General features: G+C 40.8%; 1 protein-coding gene across 1 annotated transcript in view; it reads right to left on the reverse strand.

Moving 5' to 3' along the window:
- Window positions 1–23,950, reverse strand: part of AATF (apoptosis antagonizing transcription factor) — a 201,177-nt gene that overhangs the window by 162,393 nt on the left and 14,834 nt on the right. Inside the window, exons 2-3 of the mRNA XM_040337825.1 lie at window positions 13,612–13,806; window positions 7,138–7,404 (exon numbers count right to left, since the gene is read on the reverse strand). Coding sequence (XP_040193759.1) covers window positions 7,138–7,404; window positions 13,612–13,806 — 462 coding nt within the window. The remainder of the gene's footprint in view (window positions 1–7,137; window positions 7,405–13,611; window positions 13,807–23,950) is intronic.

Below are 23,950 nucleotides of genomic sequence, written 5' to 3' on the forward strand. Positions count from 1 at the left end.
GCCTCATCCGTGCCCATCTGTGCCGCCTCAGTGCCACCTCATCAGTGCCCTTTAGTGATGGCATCATCAGTGCCCATCTGTGCCACCTCATTAGTGCACATCTGTGCACTCAGTGCCACCTCATCAGTGCACATCTGTATAATCAGTGCAGGCTTAGCACACACCTGTGTAGTTGCATCACCACCATTAACCAACAATTAAATTGCAGGCGTCCAGCAAAACCCAGACACAAGATTGAAAGTTTCAACCCAGAACTGAACTACAGAATACGGAGAAAGCTAAAAACTTTCTGCCTAATTGTGAATCTTCTGTCCTATTTTTCCTATATTCTCACAGGAGTAAAAACATGACAGATCTACTAGCAGGATCAATAGGAGCATAGCGTGCTGATCGACTACAGGCTTTGGAATTGGAGGAAGTTGGATAATGCAGAGGTTCAGAGATTTTTGAACTCTACCTTTTGGTGAGTAGATACCCATGAGGGGAGATATAATTTAACCTTTTATCATTGAGGGAATATAATCAAAAATAAAAAATGTACCATCATCCTAATATTCTAGTAAAGAATGGGGGGTCCCAGGAAATCCCCACAAACCCTGAGGCTCCAACAGGAGAAAAGGTGGGCGGGGAGGACTATAGCGGTACTTTAAAGATTGGTTGCAGACAACCAGAGTGAGTGACTCACTCTGGTTGTCTGCAACCAATCTTTAAAGTACCGGTATAGTCCTCCCCGCCCACCTTTTCTCCTGTTGGAGCCTCAGGGTTTGTGGGGATTCCCTGGGACCCCCCATTCTTTACCCATGAGGGGAGATTGACAAGGGAGAAGCCTGAAGGGTGGAGTTCGCACGTTTGATGTCACCTGCAGTGGAGAGCTCATCACTGTTTATAGAGCACTTCTTTCACTGAACTCTTGCTTATGTCCCTTCATCTTAATAATATTTTCTTCTATGCATGGTCATAGGAAAGAGGGTTCACAGTCTATAGTGACAACTAGCCCGCTGTAGTAACTGATAAGAATTTTAATCATCAGTTTTCTGTTACGAATTCCTTTTAGCCCATAGCACCAAAATAGTGAAAGTAGGCCTTGATCTTCACTATATTTGTTTGTATTAGTGAAGTATGGTAATCCTCAGTTCCTGCCTTCACACACACACCTTATGCCACTGCCTGCTCTGTAACATACCCTGGCTTGTTATTTGACCACGCTTCTGTCTGCCGAATCTCTACATACCTCTGCCTGATCTGGAACTGACCTTGGACTGTTTGACCATGTTTTTTACCTGCCTCATGGACTGATCTTGTACCCTGCTACTGGACTATTGGGATTCCTGAACAAGGCCCTACTTCTGCCTGTAGGACTTACTGCCATTATGTCTCTGCCTGTCGCACTGACCGCGCCACATGTTCCTGCCTACTACCATGACCAATATTTTTGGCACTGCTGACAATATATCTGCCTGCACTGACCCTGGACTGTATATGGACAGTATCCCTGCCTGCTGCCTGGACAATTGTGTATGCCGTTGCAAACCAAGTCCCTGCCAGCTGCCTGGACCAGTGCTATCCTCCTGTGTACAACTGCGCTACTAAAACCGCAGGTAATCTTTTGTTTACGCTTTGCTCAGCATAATATATTATGGGGTGTAATTCTTGGTATGTGCATGCTATGTGTCCCTGGAACACCTAACGGTGTTCCTTGCATGTTGGATCTCTGTATGTGGCCAGGCAGTGAAAAAATCCCACACATATAGTATCATAATACTCAGGAGAAGTAGCAGAATGTATTTTAGGGTGTCATTTGTGGTATGCACATGCCATGCGAGAGAAATAAGCCATTACAATGACAATTTTGAGAAAAGAAAAAAGAAATCTTAATTTTGCAAAAAATGTAGGGAAAAAATTACAACTTCAAATAACTCACCATGCCTCTTACTAAATACCTTTGAATGTCTACTTTCCAAAAAGGGGTTATTTGGGGGGCATTTGTACTTTTCTGGCTTGTTAGGGTCTCAAGAAATGAGATAGGCCGCCAGTACACCCGATGTGATAATTTTTTTATGATTTGAACCATAGCTTGTAGACTAAAAAAACTTTCACACAGACCAAATAATTTCCACAAATTTGGGGTTATTTTTTACCAAAGATATGTAGCAGTATAAATTGTGGCCTAACTTTATGAAAAAAAAAATACAAATTTGCCAAATTGTATCACAGAAATTAAGATTTGTTTTTTGTTTTTTTTTTTACATTTTTGGTCTTTTTTCATTTAGGGCCAGTTCACACCAGATGCAGTTCCTTCAGTTCCGTGTGCTTTTTTTCTGCACAAAATGCATGCACAGTGTTTTCCATGTATTCCAATGGCTCTAGTGCACACCATGCAGTCTGACTGGAAACTGACTGCATGGTGTGCACTAGAGCCATTGGAATACATGGAAAACACTGTGCATGCATTTTTAGTGCAGAACAAAATGCACACAAAACTGTACGGAATTGCGTCTGGTGTGAACTGGCCCTTATAGCGTAAAAAAACAAAAAAAACAGAGGTGATCAAATAGCACCAAAAGAAAGCTCTATTTGTAAAAAATAAATAAAAAAAAGGGACAAAAAATAATTTGATGAATATTCTTCCTAGAATTTTATATTTATTACAAACTATGCCTATTAAAATTCCGCTTGTATTTTTTTAAAAATTTAAGCAAATTTGTTTGAAATTTAATTGCAACATGCAACAACCACAAATTAAATGGGACAAACTTATTACACCCAAACTCATGGGAGGCATAGGCTTGCCTGATATACAAAGGTATTATTGGGCATGCTTTTTAACGCGCATCATTGATTGGCAATTACATTCTCACACTAGGGATTGGGTAATTCTTGAAGAACTCTCCTCTTCACAATCTGTACCACTAAAAATTCTACCATGGATTAATACGCGCAAAATTCCGCGAGAAATCGCTTCCCACCTTCTTACAGGAAGTACCTTGCAAATTTTTAGACGCCTATGTAAAAAATTTGATATTTCATCTGTGTATAGTCCTATAACTACACTAAACAACAACCCTGAAGTCTTTGTAAAACGCTCCGCAAAAAATCCTTTTAATACTTCTCTTAATGAAACATATAGAGCTGAAATGTTTTTCGAACATAATGATCTTGTCCCCTATGAATCTTTCCTTACCAATTATCCAGACAGTAATATCTCTCTATTTGACTTCAGTTTGATTACTCGTTTTTTTGATAAACTCAATATACGCTCAGACTGGTATAGACCCAAAACCCCCTTTGAAATTATTTGTCTTAAAAACTCCCCTCAGAGACATCTGATTTCGTCATTATATGCTATGTTTTTCTCAACTTGTGAGCTCAATACTGATTCTACGAATCAGAAATGGGAGATAGATCTTAATATTTCCCTTTCCAGTGAGGAGTGGGAGGTCATCTTCCGCCGTATACATAAGGGGTCTCTTAATGTTTTGACTCAAGAGAATGGCTTTAAACTCTATTCTAGATGGTATAAAACCCCTTGCATAATACAAAAATATGATCCAAAAACTTCCCCTTTATGTTGGAGATGTAACTTTTCTCAAGGCTCATTATTTCACATTTGGTGGGAATGTGACCTTATTAAGCCCTTCTGGAAGGAAATCCACCGTTTAATTATCCTTATTACGTCCTACGTCCCAGATTTCACGGCAGCACAATATTTGTTACATCACTCTTCCTTGCCTCATTCTGTATACAAAAATACGATCATTCTACACCTTATCAATGCAGCTAAACTTTGCATACCCACTAAATGGTTACAATCTTCTCCCCCTACTGTCTCAGATTGGTTACGCAGAGTCCAACATATTGCTAACATGGAAGATTTAATTCACCAATCCAGAGATTCTCCTAAATGTTTTCATGACAAATGGGCTTGCTGGTTTCATTTTGCTAACTCTAATGAATTTCAACTTTTATTGACTACATGAATATGGCCTTATTTATATTTATCTTCTTTGAAAGCTTCCTGAACTGTGTTCTTACTATTGTCATCTTATGAATATACCATATTGTGTTTCTCATATTCTTTTCCGATTTAATTTGATCTGTTCGTCTCCTTCTCCCTCTTCTTACCTTTCTCTATACTTCCCTTACCCTGCCCTACTCATATATATTTTTTCAATATGTTTATGGACACGTCATGTATCTCTTTGTAATGATGTACCATGTTTTCGTTATATATTCATAAGCTTTTATGTGCCTATTTATTGTTGTATATTTTTCTCTTAAAAATCCAATAAAATATTTAAAAAAAAAAAGAGTACAGTGTTGCGTGATTGAGTAAGTGTCATTCAAAGTGTGAGAGAACTGAAAGCTGAAAATGGTCAGGGCAGGAGGGGGGTTTAAGTGCCCAGTAAGCAAGTGGTTAAGCAAAACAGTTAACCACTTAACGCCCGCCGCACGACTATTTACGTCCGCAAAATGGCACGGACAGGCAGAAGGGCGTATATATACGTCCTTGCCTTCTAGCGGGCGGGGGGTCCGATCGGGGGACCCCCCCCTCCGCTGCGTGCGGTGGGCAGATTCCCGCGGGGAGCGATCCGGGACGACGGCGCGGCTTTTCGTTTATAGCCACTCCGTCGTGATCGCTCCCCGGAGCTGAAGAAGGGGGAGAGTCATGTGTAAACACGGCTTCCCCGTGCTTCACTGTGGCGGCGTATCGATCGAGTGATCCCTTATATAGGGAGACTCGATCGATGACGTCAGTCCTACAGCCACACCCTCCTACAGTTGTAAACACACACTAGGTGAACCCTAACTCCTACAGCGCCCCATGTGGTTAACTCCCAAACTGCAACTGTCATTTTCACAACAAACAATGCAATTTAAATGCATTTTTTGCTGTGAAAATGACAATGGTCCCAAAAATGTGTCAAAATTGTCCGAAGTGTCCGCCATAATGTTGCACTCACGAAAAAAATCGCTGATCGCCGCCAATAGTAGTAAAAAAAAAAAAAATTTATAAAAATGCAAAAAAACTATCCCCTATTTGTAAACGCTATAAATTTTGCGCAAACCAATTGCAATTTTTTTTACCAAAAATATGTAGAAGAATACGTATCGGCCTAAACTTTGGAAAAAAAATGTTTTTAGATATGTTTTTGGGGGATATTTATTATAGCAAAAAGTAAAAAATATTGCATTTTTTTCAAAATTGTCGCTCTATTTTTGTTTATAGCGCAAAAAATAAAAACCGCAGAGGTAATCAAATACAACCAAAAGAAAGCTCTATTTGTGGGGAAAAAATTACGCCAATTTTGTTTGGGAGCCACGTCGCACGACCGCGCAATTGTCTGTTAAAGCGACGCAGTGCCGAATTGTAAAAACGCCTTTGGGCATTTAGCAGCATATTGGTCCGGGGCTTAAGTGGTTAAAGGGGTTGTAAAGGTTCGTTTTTACATTTTATAACTATGTTTCTTTAAAGCGGTGGTTCACCCTCCTTAACATCATTATAGCATTACATTCGGCATAGTAGCGCGAGCTACAGTATGCCTGTCTGTATTTTTTTATCCCCGTACTCACTGTGCTATTGTACATTGAAGATTCTGACTCCCGCGGGGAATGGGCGTGCCTATGGAGAGGGAGGATGATTGACGGCCGGCTCTGGCACGTCACGCTCCCTGAAGACAGCCGGAGTAGGTCTCGGCTCTTCACGGCGCCTGCGCACAGGCTATGCGCAGGCGCCGTGAATAGCCAAGCCTATTTCGGCTATTTCCGGAGAAGCGTGACGTGCCAGGGCCGGCCGTCAATCACCTTCTCTCTCCATAGGAACGCCCATTCCCCGGAATCTTCAATGTACAATAGCACAGTGAGTACGGGGATAAAAAAAATACAGACAGGCATACTGTAGCTCGCGCTACTATGCCGAATGTAATGCTAGAGGAAAAAAAATAATATTTTTTTTTTTTATATAGGGTGAACCCCCGCTTTAAGCTAAATGTTTTTTTCTTTGTCTGAATTTCTCACTTCCTGCTTCTCCTCAGTAAGCTTGTCCCCATTATCCGAGCCGTTCTGGCTGGGGGTTAGAAACAGGAAGTGAGAAATTCAGACAAAGAAAACAAAGAAAAAAAACATTTAGAAGGGACCCATTAAGAAAATAAAATGCATGGCTTCTTTTAGCAACATTTTTACACTCAACGTAAGCTCATACATTAGCATCCCCTGCTTTCAGTGACTTCTGTCAGGGAAACATTTTTAAGGACGACACACCTTTTATTTTGTGATTGGGAGGTGCCAAACCATAATGCACAAAAGCATTTTCAACTCTGGAATCTATACAAGACACGTTTTATTTCTTCAAATAAAAGTACCGGTAAATATTACTTCATGGTTACAGCTTTACACAAAAACTATAGCAAAACTTGTGGCTAAAGCCCCATACACACTATTAGATTTTCTGCAGATTTTTGTCTTGAGATTCACCAAAACCATATAATAGGTGCTCAAACGTTAAAGCCTCGTACACACGATAGGTTAACCAGAGGACAACGGTCTGAAGGATCGCTGTCTTAGGTTAAACCGATAAAGCTGACTGATGGTCCGTCACGCCTACACACCATAGGTTAAATAACCGTTCGTGTCAGAACGTGGTGACGTAAAACACAACGACGTGCTGAAAAAAGTTCAATGCTTCCAAGCATGCGTCGACTTGATTCTGAGCAATGCGCGGGTTTTTAACCGATGGTTTTGCATGCCAACGATCGGTTTTGACCCATTGGTTAGGAGTCCATAGGTTAATTTTAAAGCAAGTTGGCTTTTTTTAAACCTATGGTTAAACAACCTATGGGGCCCACACACGATCGGTTTTGACCGATGAAAACGGTCCTTCAGACCGTTAACCTATCGTGTGTACGAGGCTTTAGAGTTTCAATGTGTATGCAATCAGGTAGGCCCTTGCACTACATTTTGGTAAATCTGAAGACAAAAATCTGCAGAAAAAAAATTGTGTGTACGGGGCTTAAAATTGTACAACTCACAATAATGCAATATAGTAAAAGAAAAAGAAATTAGGAAAGGAAAAATACACTGATCATTACACATCATTTACACCACTCTCCTTATTGTGAAATGTGAACAAATATGACTTACTGGTCTGATTCTTAATGCCTTGACCCTTAGCAACATCTGAGGAAACCTTTTCTTTGGAGAATGTCTGCATTTCATCTTGCAAATCTGATTCCTCCCTATCATGCCGAGTTGAAACTTCATCTTCATTGCTGTCCTGCTCAGCAATTTCATCATCATCGACACTGTCGTCATCATCATCCTCCCCCTCCTCAGACTCATTTTCTTCAGCATCTGTTTCTTTGTCTTCATCACCACTCCTCAGTTCAAGACTGCTGTCCAATGCATCATCTACAAAAACAAACAAATCTTATTAGTCAGCAATTAACAGGTGAATCTACAGGACAGATAACTGTAGACAAACAGGTACAACATTGCAGGAGGATAATCTTTAGGGCTAAAACAATTTTTTTAAACATATGTGCAAAAAAAATGCAAAAAAGCGTATCTAGCTCCTTTTTCTTCAAATGTATTATTCTACACGGAGAATTGTACTGCTATCTACAGTCTAAAACATTTCCAATGACCATGGATGAAAGCTTTGCTTTACTTAAGCAGGCCATACACGGTCGAATTTCGAACAAATTTTCTTTTCAAAGTCATAAAGTTCGTTTTTTTTTTTGTGGTCCGATCATGCCACCATTGATTTTCAAAATTCGGCCGACCAAGCATTCATGTTGCTACAGAAAAGAATTTTCATGGCCGGGAATATTCTTTTGTCTCCGAGAATTTTCTTTTCTTGCACATGCGCATTTTTTTTTTCTATTACATTTCTCGCACGATTCTCCCATCATTGATTAGAAAATCGTAAATTTTTCTAAAAATTTCCAACCTGTCCGATTCCTCAAATTTGATTGCCGCACGAAAATAGGCTGTTGCTGCAGTTAATGCAATTAACTAACGGTGCGAAATTCGTACGAAAATTCTTTGATACGATTTTCGAAAGAAAATTCATTCAAAATTCGAACCGTGTATGGCCGGTTTTAAACAGAATCTGTAAAGAGGCAAAACTCATGCTACTGAAGCCTCTAATGGAAGCAGACATTTTGACAAGCTCCAATGCAATGGAATCATTTGTAGTGAAACTAAACAAAGCCATTTTCACAGTCTCAGGACTGCTACCGATTTTTTTTTTTTTTTTTAAGGAAAAAGCAAAGATATCCTTCTACCTATTTAGTCTTAGGGGTGTTATGTTTTTAATTATATATTGTCATGCACATTGAGTATTCTAACCAGCTACAAGAATACTAGGATACCATTTAACTCACAACTTTTTTTGTACCTGTACAGATTTGGAGTTTATAGGGGTTAATTTCTGGTAAACCTGTACATAGGCTGATGGGGGGAGCATGCAGTTTTGCTGATATTTATTGTTTTTCTAAATTACCATATTTGTTTGCTATGGTTAATAAACAGATGACCATAAATGGATTTTTTTGCAGAAATACTTTAGCTTGAGTCACCAATGGAATATATAAGGTGGTGCTTCAGTCTACGAATAAATCATCTGTGCCCAGTCTTGCCACAAAGAGTTATTAATCCAGCTCTGAGCAGACCTCTTTTCTATTTTCAGTGAGATAAACGGACAAACAGGAGAAAACTTGTGTCCGTTCTTCCCCCTTGCTGTGAATAACAAGTTATTTACATATCTCATGCACTAGCCTGAGACAGGCATTTTTTAATTCCCACTCCCACACATGGTTACTTTTCTGGATTTTGACTGGATATTAGTGATCATAGTAGAATTTTGTGTAAATAATACACAGGAGAAAATGCATGTTGACAAGGGGAGTGTAGAGGAGGGTGGGGAGTCTACTGACCCACCGAGCTCCAGATAACAGACCCACCCAGAGAATCTGCAGTTTTTCAGTTCTTAGAACAGACAGAGGGGAGACATTTGACAGGTAAAGATACATGCAGGAGGCATGTATAATCTTATAGATCAGCACTACGGCAGTAGTTTAGAAAGGATGAGAGTGGATTTACATCCACTTTAACCATTTCTTTTACAAAGGGTTTTATTCTAAAACAAATTTGATCAGACAGTAAAAGGTTAACATTGAGATGGTTACATCACAAAACAGGAAAGAAAATCCCAAAAGGAATATAACAAGATAAATTGTATAACTTGCGAGGGCAATTTATCAATATTTCTTAAAGTCCATAAATCCCTGATTAAAAGAGAGTCTCAAGGTTACGGATTATGCTACATGGTGTACCAAAAGCATAGACATCCAGCATAATAATAGAGAGCAAAATATTTAAACATGTTAGCAATGGAAATCCATATGTGTAAGCATAGGATAAATTATTAAAAGGATACCATCTCTGTAACCATACACGCCCAAACCATGCCCTTTGGCTAAGTGGGTGTTAAAAGTGAACAAGCACAAAAAGAAAAACTGAAGCAAAAACAAAAAAAAAAGCCAGACAAAAGAGAAAAAGAAGAAGAGGAGTTCTACACGGTGTGTTTCGGCGCCTTACTAAGCTAAGTAGAGGAGTTTTCCAAGCCCTCACTATGATCAAACTTAGTTGCACTAAAAAGATGCAAGGCCAACTGGCGCTCCGGGCAAAGCAATTCTACAATCAGCTTATAAAGAAGGGCCTTGTAAGGGTCCAATTTAATGTTGGAATGGAATATGTTACGAAGAAGGGAATATACTCTAACCCATAGTCTGCATCCCTGTGTGCCATAGTGCCTTCCTGAGAGCTTACCTGAAAGCAAAGAGAAGATGGAATAAATTGTGCCAGTCTAGCCAGCGTATAGTACCATCTTTACAACACTTTCTAAGCGTTTTCCAATATTAGGACATCCTTAGAGCTTTTAGAGAAAACTAAATCGACAGGATCTGCCAATCCTCTGGATCTAACCTTTTCCTTAATTCCTTCTCCCATTGCAAATGATAGGAGCATACTGGGGGGTCTCCTAGAGGAGAGGATTGAGGAATACAGTAATATTAGGCCTGGGGAATGAGGATGGGCTCTACAAAGGCTTTCAAAGGGGGTTAATGTATATGGAGTAGGTCAGGGTTTTATTAGCTGCTGGAGGAAGTGCTTAAGTTGTAGAGAACTATGTTCACGGAAAGGAACATCGTGAAAGGATCTAAAAGCCTCTGAAAGGTCACGATACTTGTGAGGGTGAACAGAGAATGGATATCAACAAATGCAATATCAGTACACCAGGAAAACTGCTTAGGGTTTTCACAGCTAGCGGGAAATAGTGGGCAATGAGAGAGGCAAAGTAGAGGTAGGTGGGAAGAAATCAGACCCACAGAGAATTTGACAGAATCCCATTCATCAAAGAAAGTGAGCAATGCATGGGCCTAGTGTAGTTGGGCAATGAATAGGTGGGATCCAAGGCAGGAAGGAAATAGGGATAGGATGAGAATCCACCAGATCAATGGTGGTCCACAATGGCAATTGGAACATTTCATGAAAATGTGATAAGGGAGCCATATTCAATGCCATATAATAGGCTTGCAAATTGGGAACCGACAAGCCACCATTGATCCTGTGATCGTAAAAGAACCTGTTTGCCAATTCGAGGATGGGTAAAATCCAAATAAATTTCAAATGCTTGCACTGTAAAGTAAAGCAGTTTCGGGAGATAAGTCATACAAACCGCCGCGATCCTGCCAAACCAGGCCAACGGAAAATGGGACCAAGAGGAAAGCAAGTCAGTTTGTTTTTTGACAAGAGGTGGAAGGTTAGCCTGGTAAAGTCTTTCATACCTGGGGGTAAGCCGGATGCCAAGGTAGGGCAAATAAGAAAGGCATTGAAATGGGAAAGCAGCCAATTCAGAGGATGAGAGATTAACCAACATTGCTTTAGACTTAGTCGGGTTGACATGCAGTCCTGAGAGAGATGCAAAAGTATCTAGTAGAGATTGGTTAGGCCAAGAGACCCTAGGATGTGTTAAGGTCAGCAATATGTTATCAACCAATAACAAAATCTTATGAGCAGATCCCGCAACCTCAACGCCTCCATCTGGATGCGTACGAACCGCCTCAGCCAAAGGCTCCAAAGCCAAAATAAGAGCGGTGAGAGTGGGCAGCCTTGGTGGTTCCCCATAAATCGATCCCATAGTTTTTAGACGCTATAACTTTTGCGCAAACTAATTAAGATTATTGATTGTGATTTTTTTTTTATCAAAAATATGTAAGAGAATGCATATTGGCATAAACTTGTGAATAAATCATTTTTTTTTAATATATTTTTTTTGGATGTGTATTATAGCAGAAAGTAAAAAAGATAGTTTTTTCAAAATTGTTGGACTTTTGTTGTTTATAGCTCAAAAAAGAAAAACAGAGGTGATCAAATACCACCAAAAGAAAGCTCTATTTGTGGGGAAAAAAAGGGACGTCAATTTTGTTTGGGTACAATGTCGCACTACCGCGCAATTGTTAGTTTAAGCAACGCAGTGCCGTATCGCAAAAAATGGCCTGGTCATTAAGAGGGTAAATTCTTCGAGCCTGAAATAGTTAAATTTTTTGTTTTCCAAAAAAATACCATGGACTGTCAACTTTCCAAAAAAGGTGTCGTGTGAGGGATATTTGTACCGTCCTGACATTTTTAGGCCTCAATAAATTTGAGAAAGAGTAAGGGACTAGGGACACATATTCCCCAGTCCCTTTCTCAGCAGCCTCCGCTGCACTGAAAATGAAAGGAGAGAAGACAGCGGCTTCTCTTCATTCATTAACCAAGACATCGTAATCACAGGAGGTTACGATGTTTCAGTTATGTGAATGGACAGAGTCAGTAATCACTGACTGTCCATTCAGAAAACAAGGGAGCCGGGTTCACCGGCTCCTACCTCCGCTCTCCATCCTGAGATACCAAGGGGGACGGCAGCACGGAGGGGTAGAAGAGAGGCGGACAGATGCACAGAGGGGGACACGGTGGAGAGAGGGGGACAGATGCATGGAGGGAGACACGGAACAGCATGGAGGATGGACGGATGGGGACTGGAGTATTGGGAAAAGCCAGCGGTGATCATGTGTGGGAGAGAAGCAACGATCACCGCCGAAAGCCGCGGTGGGGGGTTTGAGAGAGAGAGGACCGGCTGTGGCTGTCAGACTTTTAAATCTATACAGGGTGATCAGTGCTTGCAACTCCTCCACAGCACTGATCACACTAACTGCACAGGTATCGAGTGAAGTATCGGAGCATTTCCCCCCCCCCCCCCCCCCCCGAGTACAAGTACTCGGGCAAATGCTCGGTAACGATACTAGTATCGATATCAGGACAACGCTACTACTAACATCCCACTAGTACCCATACCCAATTCTTCTCTACATGCAAAGCATCGCTGCACATTAAATGTAATTGTTTACGTTTTAGACATTTTGGTATTGACTTTTGTTTAACCCCTTAACGCCCGCCGCACAACTATATACGTCCACACAATGGCACAGACAGGCAGAAGTACGTATATATACGTCCCTGCCTAGACGCGGGTGGGGGGTCCGATCGGGGACCCCCCCCCCCCGCTGCGTGCGGATTACCTCAGGGATGTTTATAGCCGCTCCGTCGCGATCGCTTCCCGGAGCTGAAGAACGGGGAGAGCCGTATGTAAACACGGCTTCCCCGTGCTTCACTGTGGCGGCGCATCGATCGTGTCATCCCCTTTATAGGGGAGACACAATCGATGACGTCACACCTACAGCCACACCCCCCTACTGTTGTAAACACACACTAGGTGAAGCCTAAAACATTCAGCGCCCCCTGTGGTTAACTCCCGAACTGCAACTGTCATTTTAACAATAAAGAATGCAATTTAAATGCATTTTTTGCTGTGAAAATGACAATGGTCCCAAAAATGTGTCAAAATAAAAATAAATCTTTTGTTTAGTTTATCGCTGGACGGCAAGGATTTAATTTTCTGTTTTGATTATTTATTTATTTTTGCAACCTCTCCCAAATAAACCTGCCTTCCGCCAGATTTTAAAGAAAAGTGCCTGTTTGTGGACTGTGCTTCAGAAAAGGTGATCCCACAAGCTAATCTCCCACTATATATATATAAATATACATACACACACACACACACACACACACACACACACATACATACACACACTCTGCTGGTGGGTGTTCGGCTCATCCCTAAATACCGCTAAAAGAAAGTTGTGCGAAAAAAAATAAAAAAAAATTAGTTTGGGTACAGTGTTGCATGACCGCACAATTGTCATTCCAAGTGCAACAGTGCTGAAAATTGGCCTGGCCAGGAAGGGGGTAAAAGTGTCCGGTACTGAAGTTGTTAAATTATATATTCCTGTTCTAATTTTGTAATACTATAAATTGCATCAAACAATTACAGTATCAAAAAAGGCATACTGCCACTGACAGGTTGCAGTGGTCTCTGCAAGTTGAAAAAAATGTTTTAACTGTTGCATGTGCAGTATTAGTTTCACCTTGTTAGTAGGGACCAAAAGTGGTCAGTGACAACCACAATGAATAGCCCACTATGATTAAAAGTTTTTACATTTAATTTAAACTTACCGGATTCTTCAGAGAAAGACTGCTCCCCTAATTCTGCTTTCAAATCTTTCCGAGATGTCGTCTTTCCTTGATACCTTTTATCTGCATCAGAAAGGAAGGTTACTGTGCGTTTCTTGAGGTTCTTCAGTATAATAGCGCCGTCATCATCTTCAATTACCCCTTCATCAAATTTTTCAATAACTTTTGCTGCGGTGGCTGCAAATGAAAAGAAGACAGCAACATCATTATTGAGTAAACAAAATCTGTGAAACAAGGAGACAGGCACTAAAAAAACATTAGCAAATGAAACAATATTAAAATAAAAATCTTTAGACCTGGTTCACACTGGGGCGACACGACAGGCGGCTCAGCCACCTGACGTGTCGCGTCCCATTCAATGCAATGGAACCGTTCTAATAGGAGCGACGCAAGTCGAATTTAAAAAGTCAAGCACAGAATGAATTACGCTATCCACAACAAATCCTTACGTCAGTTTTGTGCATTATTAAAGACTGTGTGACCCCCATTTCAATTTGTACTATGTTTGTAACACCCCACATGCATTAGCCTTAAGCCTGACATTCATTGATCATTTTTTTTTTGATCAGCCAGTGGGCCGACTGAAAAAAAAAATTGTATTCCCCCGCCATCTACACATACATATAAGCTATTATATTCTGACAACGGGAGTTCTCCGCTGTCAGAATACACTGATCAGCACTGCAACCAATTGGCTGCAGCACTGATTGATAAGCCATTCGATCCACTCCTCTCGAACAGGAACTTCCATGGGTAAATCAATGATTTAAATTTAAATCAATTTCAATCTTCAATAAAGCCAAATGTGATGGCTACATTAGTAATATTGGTGATCTAGTCAGTAAGAAAAGGCTGTCCTGCAGATGTATTGATTCATGGATTCCCCCTCGCCGCTATTATATTCTTTAAGTCGTTTTGAATCCTCTAGTCTCCTCTGTCAGAATACAATGATCAGTTCTGCAGCCTGCACTATTGAATACAAATATTACCAGTAGTACTGTTCAAGAGGAGTTGGTCATTAGAACGACTCCTCTTGGAAATAAAAATCAATGCATTTCTATGGTGGTGGTTAACATCTCCACTCCATAACACCTGAAGCCAAATATTGTCAATGAAATCAACGGAAATCAATTTTGGTCAGCAATGCCAAGCAAAATAAAGGCAGAGATGGTGTCTCTTTTCAATCGTGAGACCTTTATTCGGATGGTGAGGGAGGCACTCCCATCTGTAAGATCCTCAGGACTCCCATTACGAGCCTAGAGCAACCAAGGGGAGGGCACTGGTGCAGATTGATGGGCAAGATTTTTCCAATTGGGAAGATTTTACTGACACGGATGACAAAAGGTAATGTTTTGCATCTGTTTAGCAATGACATCTAATGCTATGGTTGCAACCTGTGTATTCGTTTGCTTTACACTCATGGCTGCATTTTGAAATCATGGGGCCCCATACAGCCTACCTGACAGCCCCTTCCCCCCAATAAAATATTAAAGAAATATGCTATACCTGAAATTACACACAAATCCTTATTTATTTTAAACAAATTTTTATTATAAGTTACATTTTTTATCCACTTGCCAACCGCCACACGCCTATTTAACCGCTTAACACCCGCCCGGCGTCAAATGACGGCGGGCGGAATACCCTGTTGTTCTGACCCTGTCATTTAAAGCAGCTAGGGGGCGCGCGCGTGCACCCGTCGCGTTACTGGGAACACAATGCGTGTGCCCGGCGGCCGCGATGGCCGCCGGGCACCCCGCGATTGCCCAGTAACTAAGCAGGACAGTGGATCTCTGTGTGTAAAAACAGAGATCCATGTCCTGTCAGGGAGAGGAGACCGATACTGTGTCCATTGTACATAGGGACACAGATCGGTCACCTCCCCCAGTCACCCCCCCTCCCCCTACAGTTAGAACACTCATTAGGCTACACATTTAACCCCTTCCCTGCCAGTCACATTTATACAGTAATCAATGCATATTTATAGCACTGTTCACCGTATAAATGTGAATGGTCCCAAAAATGTGTCAAAAGTGTCCGATGTGTCCGCTATAATGTCGCAGTCCCGAAAAAAAGAAAAAAAAAATCGCAGATCGCCGCCATTCCTAGTAAAAAAATAAATAAATAAAAAAATCATGTCCCCAATTTTGTAGGCAATATAACTTTTGCGCAAACCAGTCACTATACGGTTATTGCGATTTTTGTTTTTACAAAAATATGTAGAAGAATACGTATCGGCCTAAACTGAGATAAAAGAATATATTTTTTTTTTTAATGGGATATTTATTATAGCAAAAAGTAAAAAATAGTTTTTTTTTCAAAATGTACGCTGTTTTTTTGTTTATAGCCCAAAAAATAAAAACCGCACAGGCGATCAAATACCACCAAAAGAAAGCTCTATTTGTGGGGGGAAAAGGACGTAAATTTTGTTTGGGAGCCACGTCGCACGACCATGCAATGGTCAGTTAAAGCAACGCAGTGCCGGAAGCAAAAATTTTGTCTGGGCAGGAAGGGGGTGTATGTGCACAGTAGGCAAGTGGTTAAATCGACCGAATGGCAAACAAGACATTCCCCTATTCTGCCTAGTGACACTGATGACCGTTCCCCATGATTGGGAACGGTCATCAGTGACATGTCACGTGTAGCCACGCCCCCTAACAGTAAGAATTGCTTCCTAGGGAACACTTAACCCCTGCAGTGCCACCTAGTGGTTAACCTCTTCACCGCCAGTGACATTTTTACAGTAATCAGTGCATTTTTATAGCACCGATCTCTGTAAAAATTACAATGGTCCCAAAATGGTGTCAAAAGTGTCTGATGTGTCCGCCATAATGTTGCAGTCACGATAGAAAAAAAACTATCAAAAAAAAAAAAAGAATAAAAATGCCATAAAATAAGCATGCGTTGCTTGCAGGGAACAAAGCCTGTCACTGTAATAGATCGAGCGGAGGACACGGCTCGCACATACAGCGGGGAGACGTCGCAGGATCCTGGGGTCAAGGTAAGTAACTTTGCCTGGATCCTGGGATGCAAGCCCGAGTGTGGCTAAGGGTTACCGCTTTTGGTAAAGAAAATTCCCCCCGAGCCACTCTCGAGAATACCGCCAGGGAGGTTAAGGAAATAGAACCAGGAAGGCAATGAAAATAGCCCAGGAAGCAAAAACACACAGCAACAAATGGATGTTGCACATGATTTTTTTCTAGCTAATACAAAAACACCAGAGCTCCAAAGCGCATCTACAAAGAAGCATGAAAATGCCATACTAGGGTATGAATGCACCCTTACTACTTCCTGAAAACCGGTTTAAAAATTGGCAAAATATAATGAATGGAATTTGTTTTCAAATTAAGAAGCCAGAGTGGAAAGGTGACATAGAAACCCTTAAAGGGCGATTCTACTTTCGTGTGGGGGGGGGGGGGGGGCAAAAAAAAAATATATATATATAGCTTATGCAATTGCAATACAAGTCGTAATTAAATGTTATTGAAAATTACCTTTCCTTTTTAATCTGTAGCCTCTGTAATTTTCTGATACTACATTGCAATATGGCTACCTGGAGTTGTTCTCTACACTCCCCAGAAACATACATTTTGTGCTTGTGTGATTGGCTCACCAAATTTTCACAGAAGTCTGCCTAAAATAAATTTCAGGCATCCCCTGCAACAATTATTTTACAAAATTATCAAATCATTTTTGGTGAGACACTCCCAGTAGGAACACATCCAAGGGGATGCAGGCCCAGCAGCTTTCCTCAGTGTTCTGCAGGTGCGCACCTGATAGATAATTATGAAACCACTCCCATTAGACCCACTCATCACTGAGGCTCAAAGGAACATACAGGGATTACTTCAGAATAACAAAAAGGTAGGAATCTGCAACAAAGGTTGTTATAATCCTTGCAACGTACATAGATCACCCAGAGGGGAATGTTTTTTTTCATAACAAAAGTAGGATTTTTTTCAAAATCAGAAAGTTCGTTTTTTTGTGCTCCGATTATGCCATCATTGATTTTCGAAATTTTCGACAAAACCTTCATGTTGCCGGGAATATTCGTTTCTAGCACATGCGCATTTTTTTTTCTATTACATTTCTCGCATGATTCTCCCATCATTGATCAGAAAATCTTTTGTTTTTCAAAAAATGTCCAACATGTCGGATTTCTCAAATTAGTTTGCCGTACGAAAATCGGCTGTTGCTACAGCCCACTAACGGTGCGAAATTCGTACGAAAATTCTTAGATACGATTTTCGAAAGAAAATTATTTCGAAATTCAAACCGTGTATGGTCGCCTTTACTCTATAATTGCTGAAGCAGGAAATATTAGTGTTGCCTTCCTGCCTGTACAGATGTGCATTAGCTCTACAAAAAAAACAAAAAGACCCCTTTCAAACTGGGGTGTTTTTCAGGCACTTTTGGGATAAAAATAGCGCCTGAAAAACACCCTGATGCTTTCACACCGGGGCGGTGCACTTGCAGGATGTTATAAAAAGTCCTGTAAGCAGCATCTTTGGGGCGATGAAGGAGAGCTGTATACACCGCTCCTGCCCATTGAAATGAATGGGCACAGCTGTCAAAGCGCCTCGGCAGCGGTGCTATAAAATCGCATTTAACCCTTTAGGGGGTTAAAACCGCCCTAATACCGGCAGAATAGCATTGCTAAAATGACGGTAAAGCGCTGCTAAAACTACCACCCCAGTGTGAAAGCAGCCTAAAGCCTCGTACACACGATCCGATTTTTCAGACAAAGCGTTAGACTTTTGTCCAAAGAGCGTTGGCCAGGAACTTGTCTTCTACCCAAACGCCACACAACTGTCAGCCAACAAACACGAACGTAGTGACTTACTACATGGTTTTTCAGATCTTTAGCGCCACCCTTTGGGCACCTTCTGCTAATGTTGTGTTTGGTGAGCATTACTTCCGAGCATGCGTATTTGTACTTTGGACTGACGGACTTGTGTACACACGATCGGAAAATCTGATAACAGACCGGTGTCCATGGAAAATTTTAAAGTCTGACATCCAACAATTGTCCGCAGAAAATCCGTCAACAATTGTCCGATGGAGCGTACAAAACGGTTGGATTTTAGTCAACACAAAATTCCCTACGGAAAATCTGGTCGTGTGTATGAGGCTTTAGAGCTAAAACTGTAAACATACGTATGGAAATTGTGAATGTATTTGTTTAGCACAAGGATCAATATATATATATATATATATATATATATATATATATCAATATATATATATATATATATATATATATATATATATATATATATATATATATATATATATATATATATATATATATATATATATATATATATATATATATATTATTGAATAGATTTTTACTCCTTAAGGGAAAATATCACTATCACCATCACAGACTTTTTTCATACGACTTTTACATTTCTTTCACATATTCCTATACTTTGTTATTGTATTTAAAATAGAAAAATATATATATAGGATTAGCCAACAATGTATATCAATGACCTTCCATTATTAAAGTAGACCCTGCAGTAAAATGCAAAATTGTTTTTTCACATACTGCTCCCACCACCCCCCAAAAAAATATGAAAAGTAAAAAAAGAAAAAAATATTCCTGCGCCATGATGGAAAGTCCTATTTGATCGAAGATGTATTTATATGAAAATCTGAATGTGCTCAGGCAATATTCTCTGAAATTTGAATGTGTGAATGTGGAAAGTACAACAATATGGCCACGTTTATGGGGCTGAGAAACACACTTGCCTCCTATGACAGTCAGCGCCACCCAATGGCCATAAGGTGTCATTTTCTGCATTCAAACGTTAATCGCAGGGAATACAGCCTGAAACATTTAAATTTGCCACATGTACATGCAGTTTCGATAGATGAATAGTAAGTTAAAGTGGTACTTAAGCCAAATAGTTTTTGTCCCAATTACATTTGCATTGGCCCTTTGAGAAAAGGACTTAAAAAGTGTTTGCTTTCCAAAATACAGAATCTCTGACAATTGGCTTTTTAGAACCAACAATCCTCAGCTTTTACTTGCGTTTCCCCGAATCTCTGGTCGGGTAACACACTCACTACTGCTCAGAACATCCTCTTTCAATGGGACCAAAGCTAGCAAAACTCCAAGCACCACTATGCATGTGTGCCCTATCCAGTCTTCTTTGGTTGCCTCTACGTGTCTAATCAGGAAGCATCCTAACATTCGTTTGGAGTCTTCTCTTCCAGAGGCATCTGAGCCGTCTTAGGAAACATATAGCGGAGATATATGGATTGGCACATTTAGGAAGGGCAAGCATTGAAAGAAGAAAAATACCATATTTTTCGGACTATGACTCACTTTTTCCCCCCAGAAACATGGGGGAAAATGTCCCTGTGTCTTATGGTGCAAATAGATGACAGGCACCGCCCCCTGCCACCGCTGGCACTGCCCCCTGCCGCCACCACCGGAAGAGAGGCAGGAGAGCGGATGACAGACTTCCAAATCCCCTGTGGGTGCCAGGTGATCTTCCGGCTGGTTCCTGAGACAGAGGAAGGCGGAAGTGATAACATCAGGTAAGGCTGCGTTTGTAGCAATGGTCACGCTGCATTTCCTATGGGCAATGGTCACGCTGCATTTCCTATGGGCAATGGTCACGCTGCATTTCCTATGGGCAATGGTCACGCTGCAATTCCTATGGGCAATGGTCACGCTGCAATTCCTATGGGCACTGGAAAATATTTTAGTACACCATTTGGTTCATATTTATATATTTTATATATATTTTTTTCTTGTTTTCTTGTTTTTCCTCCTCTAAAGCCTAGGTGCGTCTTATGGTGCGAAAAATATGGTAAGTGGCAGCAGATAAGGTAAGTGTTGAGGTAAACTGCTATAATTTGTATTATAGTGTTAGGGTTAACATTTTTCCCCAGGTTCTTTTTTTTATTTTATACGGGTAGAATACAACAATTTGAGATAGAGGGTGGGGCAGTATAAGCAAAGAAATCATCATGCAGTTAGTGCATGGCGAGTCAACTTCGACTTGTACTGTGAAGCATAATTCAATGAGCAAATATGACTGTCTTCATGGATATATTTTTAGTTACAATTATACACAGAACCAAAAAACTAAGACAAAATTATTTACATAAAGACATTAGTTATATGCTTATCAATAGACTCTACATTTACATTAACTTTGAAATATTGCTAGCCTTCTAATTGACTTTTTTTTTTTTTTGCAAAAATGTACCAAACAACAATTACAAAAGGTTTGCAATGGTTACATAACTATTTAATGCAACAAATATAAATTCACACACTATATATATATATATATATATATACAGTGATACCTCGGTTCACGAACTTAATTCGTGAACTGACTCTGGTCGCGAACCGAATTGGTTGTGAACCGAGGCACATTTTCCCATAGGGTTCAATGTAAATCCGATTAATCTGTGCTGACCTTTTTTTGGGGGTTTTTGAAGCACAAAAATATGAAACAAATTACAATACACATTAGTACAGTATAGTAATGTATATTTTCTTCACAACCTTGCTGTCACCTTTACTACTGCTCTGCACTTTCTTTTTGCCACCATGCTTGTGCTGCACATTCTTGTCACCTGCATTTCCACTTTGCACATTGTCACTTGCATTTCCACTTTGCACATTATCACTTGCATTTCCACTTTGCACATTGTCACTTGCATTTCCACTTTGCACATTGTCACTTGCATTTCCACTTTGCACATTATCACTTGCATTTCCACTTTGCACATTATCACTTGCATTTCCACTTTGCACATTGTCACTTGCATTTCCACTTTGCACATTATCACTTGCATTTCCACTTTGCACATTATCACTTGCATTTCCACTTTGCACATTGTCACCTGCATTGCTGTTCTTGTCACCTTCATTGCTGCTCCGCACTTACAGTACTATAGTACAGTACAGTACTGTATGTGCTAAAAAGCACACCAAAAATCCAAACATCACTTAAAATGTTTGCAGAGTACTCACAGTACTTCTTTCTGTGTGTCTTCTTCTCTCCACGGTCTTCCTACAGGAAGTCACGACCATGTGAGAGCCTGGAAATAGCATTAAAATGGCCGCGGCTCCTGTTCGTGAACCGAGGCGGAGTTCGTGAACCGGAGCATATTTCTATGAACTTTTCTGTTCGTGAACCGAGTTGTTCGTGAACAGAAGCGTTCGTGAACCGAGGTATCACTGTATATATATATATATATATAAACACACAAATTTATAAAAGTGAACTTACAGTTACAATGAAAAAAAATGTATGAGGTATAACAACAAAGTTGTAAAAAATAAATAAAAATCAGCTTAGTCAACTGACGCCATAGACACCAATATATGTTGGAAAATGACAATTCTACCAAATCATAATTAGTTAACAAGAAGCTTCTGGACAACAGGCTCATGTCTTTGTAGCAGTCACAAATCTCAGCAACATGTGCAGATCTGTCATATTACACTGTCTAACACCATGATACATGAGAATTAGGTCACAATGTTGTCTCCCCAACAAATCACACTGTCTAGGGAAAATGTGGACCATTATTTAATAAATGAACAAAAGTATTATTAAAGGGAAAGCATACCCTAGCCTTTGTATGAATTTACATTTTATTCATTATAATGTTTATCCAAGCCAATAAAAATAGGATTTTCTTTGTACTCGCTGTAAAATACTTCTCAGAGTTCACTGAAGGACACAGCAGAGATATTGATCTTTTGGTTTTAGTGCTACCCACAGGAGTAGGATGCCAGGCACAAAAACTGAGAGCACAGCCCAGGGTCGGTCCATATTGGTGGCCAAATGAGCACAGAGAGAACCAGAGGGGTGAGTATGGTCTTCAACATTTTGTCAGACAGATGGACAATGATGCAAAACACACCGCAAAAGCAACCCAGGAGCTTTTAAAGGAATAAAAGTGGAATAACACAACCCAATTGAGCATGCATTTCACTTGAAGGCAAAACTAAAAAGCAGAAAGACCCACAAAAAAAAGAACAACTCAAGACAGCTGCAGTTACAGCCTGGCAAAGCATCAGAAAGGAAGAAACACAGTCTTTGATAATGTCCATGGGTTCCAGACTTCAGGCAGTCATTGCCCGTAAACTAGGATTCTCAACAAAATATTAACCAGTTGCTGACCAGGCCATAGCCGAATGATGGCTATACCGCAGTCGAATAACTCTGGGAGGGCGTACTATGACATCCTCCCAGAATCGCACTCCCATGGGACGCGCACCCGGGAGTGTCTCACTCCCGGGTTCTAGGGATCCGCCGTGTCACAGATTCGGCCCTTTACCATGTGATTGGTCTATTGGACAGAGCGAACACTGTCAACAAACCCGCGCCATGACCTGTTCTCTCCCTCCTCACACCGATCGTGTGAGAAAAGGCTGAAGCTGTAGCGTGAGGCTGCCTAAGAGTGGGGTAGTGCCCTATTAGTGCCCTATCAGAGGCAAGGAGTGCCCCATCAAAGTCAAGGAGTGCCCCATCAGTGCCACTAAAGTGCCAGTACAGTGCCCATCAGTAAGTGCTCATCAGTGCCACCCTCACACAGGTGCACAGATGCCAAAGTAGAAATTAACTTTATTTTAACCACTTCCCTCCTGTAGCCTATAGTAAAATTATGGCATGGTGGGGAGGCGACATCACAAGGGGCAGGGCCTCTGGATGACATCACCTGGTGGCCACAACCCATGGCTATATCAATAATGGCACATTGTGGACCCAGCATTACAGTGGGAGAGAGCGTTGAGAGAACCCCGGAGGGAGAAGACAGCAGAGAGGAGAACCGGCAGCGGAAGAAGACATCAGCGTAAGGAGAATAACCGGAGGAAGAGTTCATCAGCGGAGGGAAAAGAACTAGAGGATGGAGGACATCACCGGAGGGAGAAGAAAATCAGAAGGAAAACAGACGCCGGAGCTGCTTTAATAAATTACTTTGTCAAAAAAAACAAAAAAACGGCACACAGGTTTTTGACACTTTTTTTTAGGAGAAAAAGTAGGGGTATAATGTACCCCATACTCATCCACATAGGGTGGGGGGGGGGGGGGGTCGATATCTGGGCCCACTCATCCCCACCCACTTTCCTGACCTGCTGGGCTGCGTGCTCAGATAAGGGTCTGGTATGGATTTTGGGGGGACTCCCCACATTTATTTTGCCGTGGGGATTCCCCTTAAAACTCATACCAGACCCTTGGAATGGCAAACCCTGCTTTTTTTTTCGTTTTTATTTGGCGTTGGGTTTCCCCTAAAGATTCATACAAGACTCAAGGGGCCTGGTATTGTTGGGATCAAA

Source organism: Rana temporaria, chromosome 2 (assembly GCF_905171775.1).
Source record: "Rana temporaria chromosome 2, aRanTem1.1, whole genome shotgun sequence".
Lineage (NCBI taxonomy): Eukaryota > Metazoa > Chordata > Amphibia > Anura > Ranidae > Rana > Rana temporaria.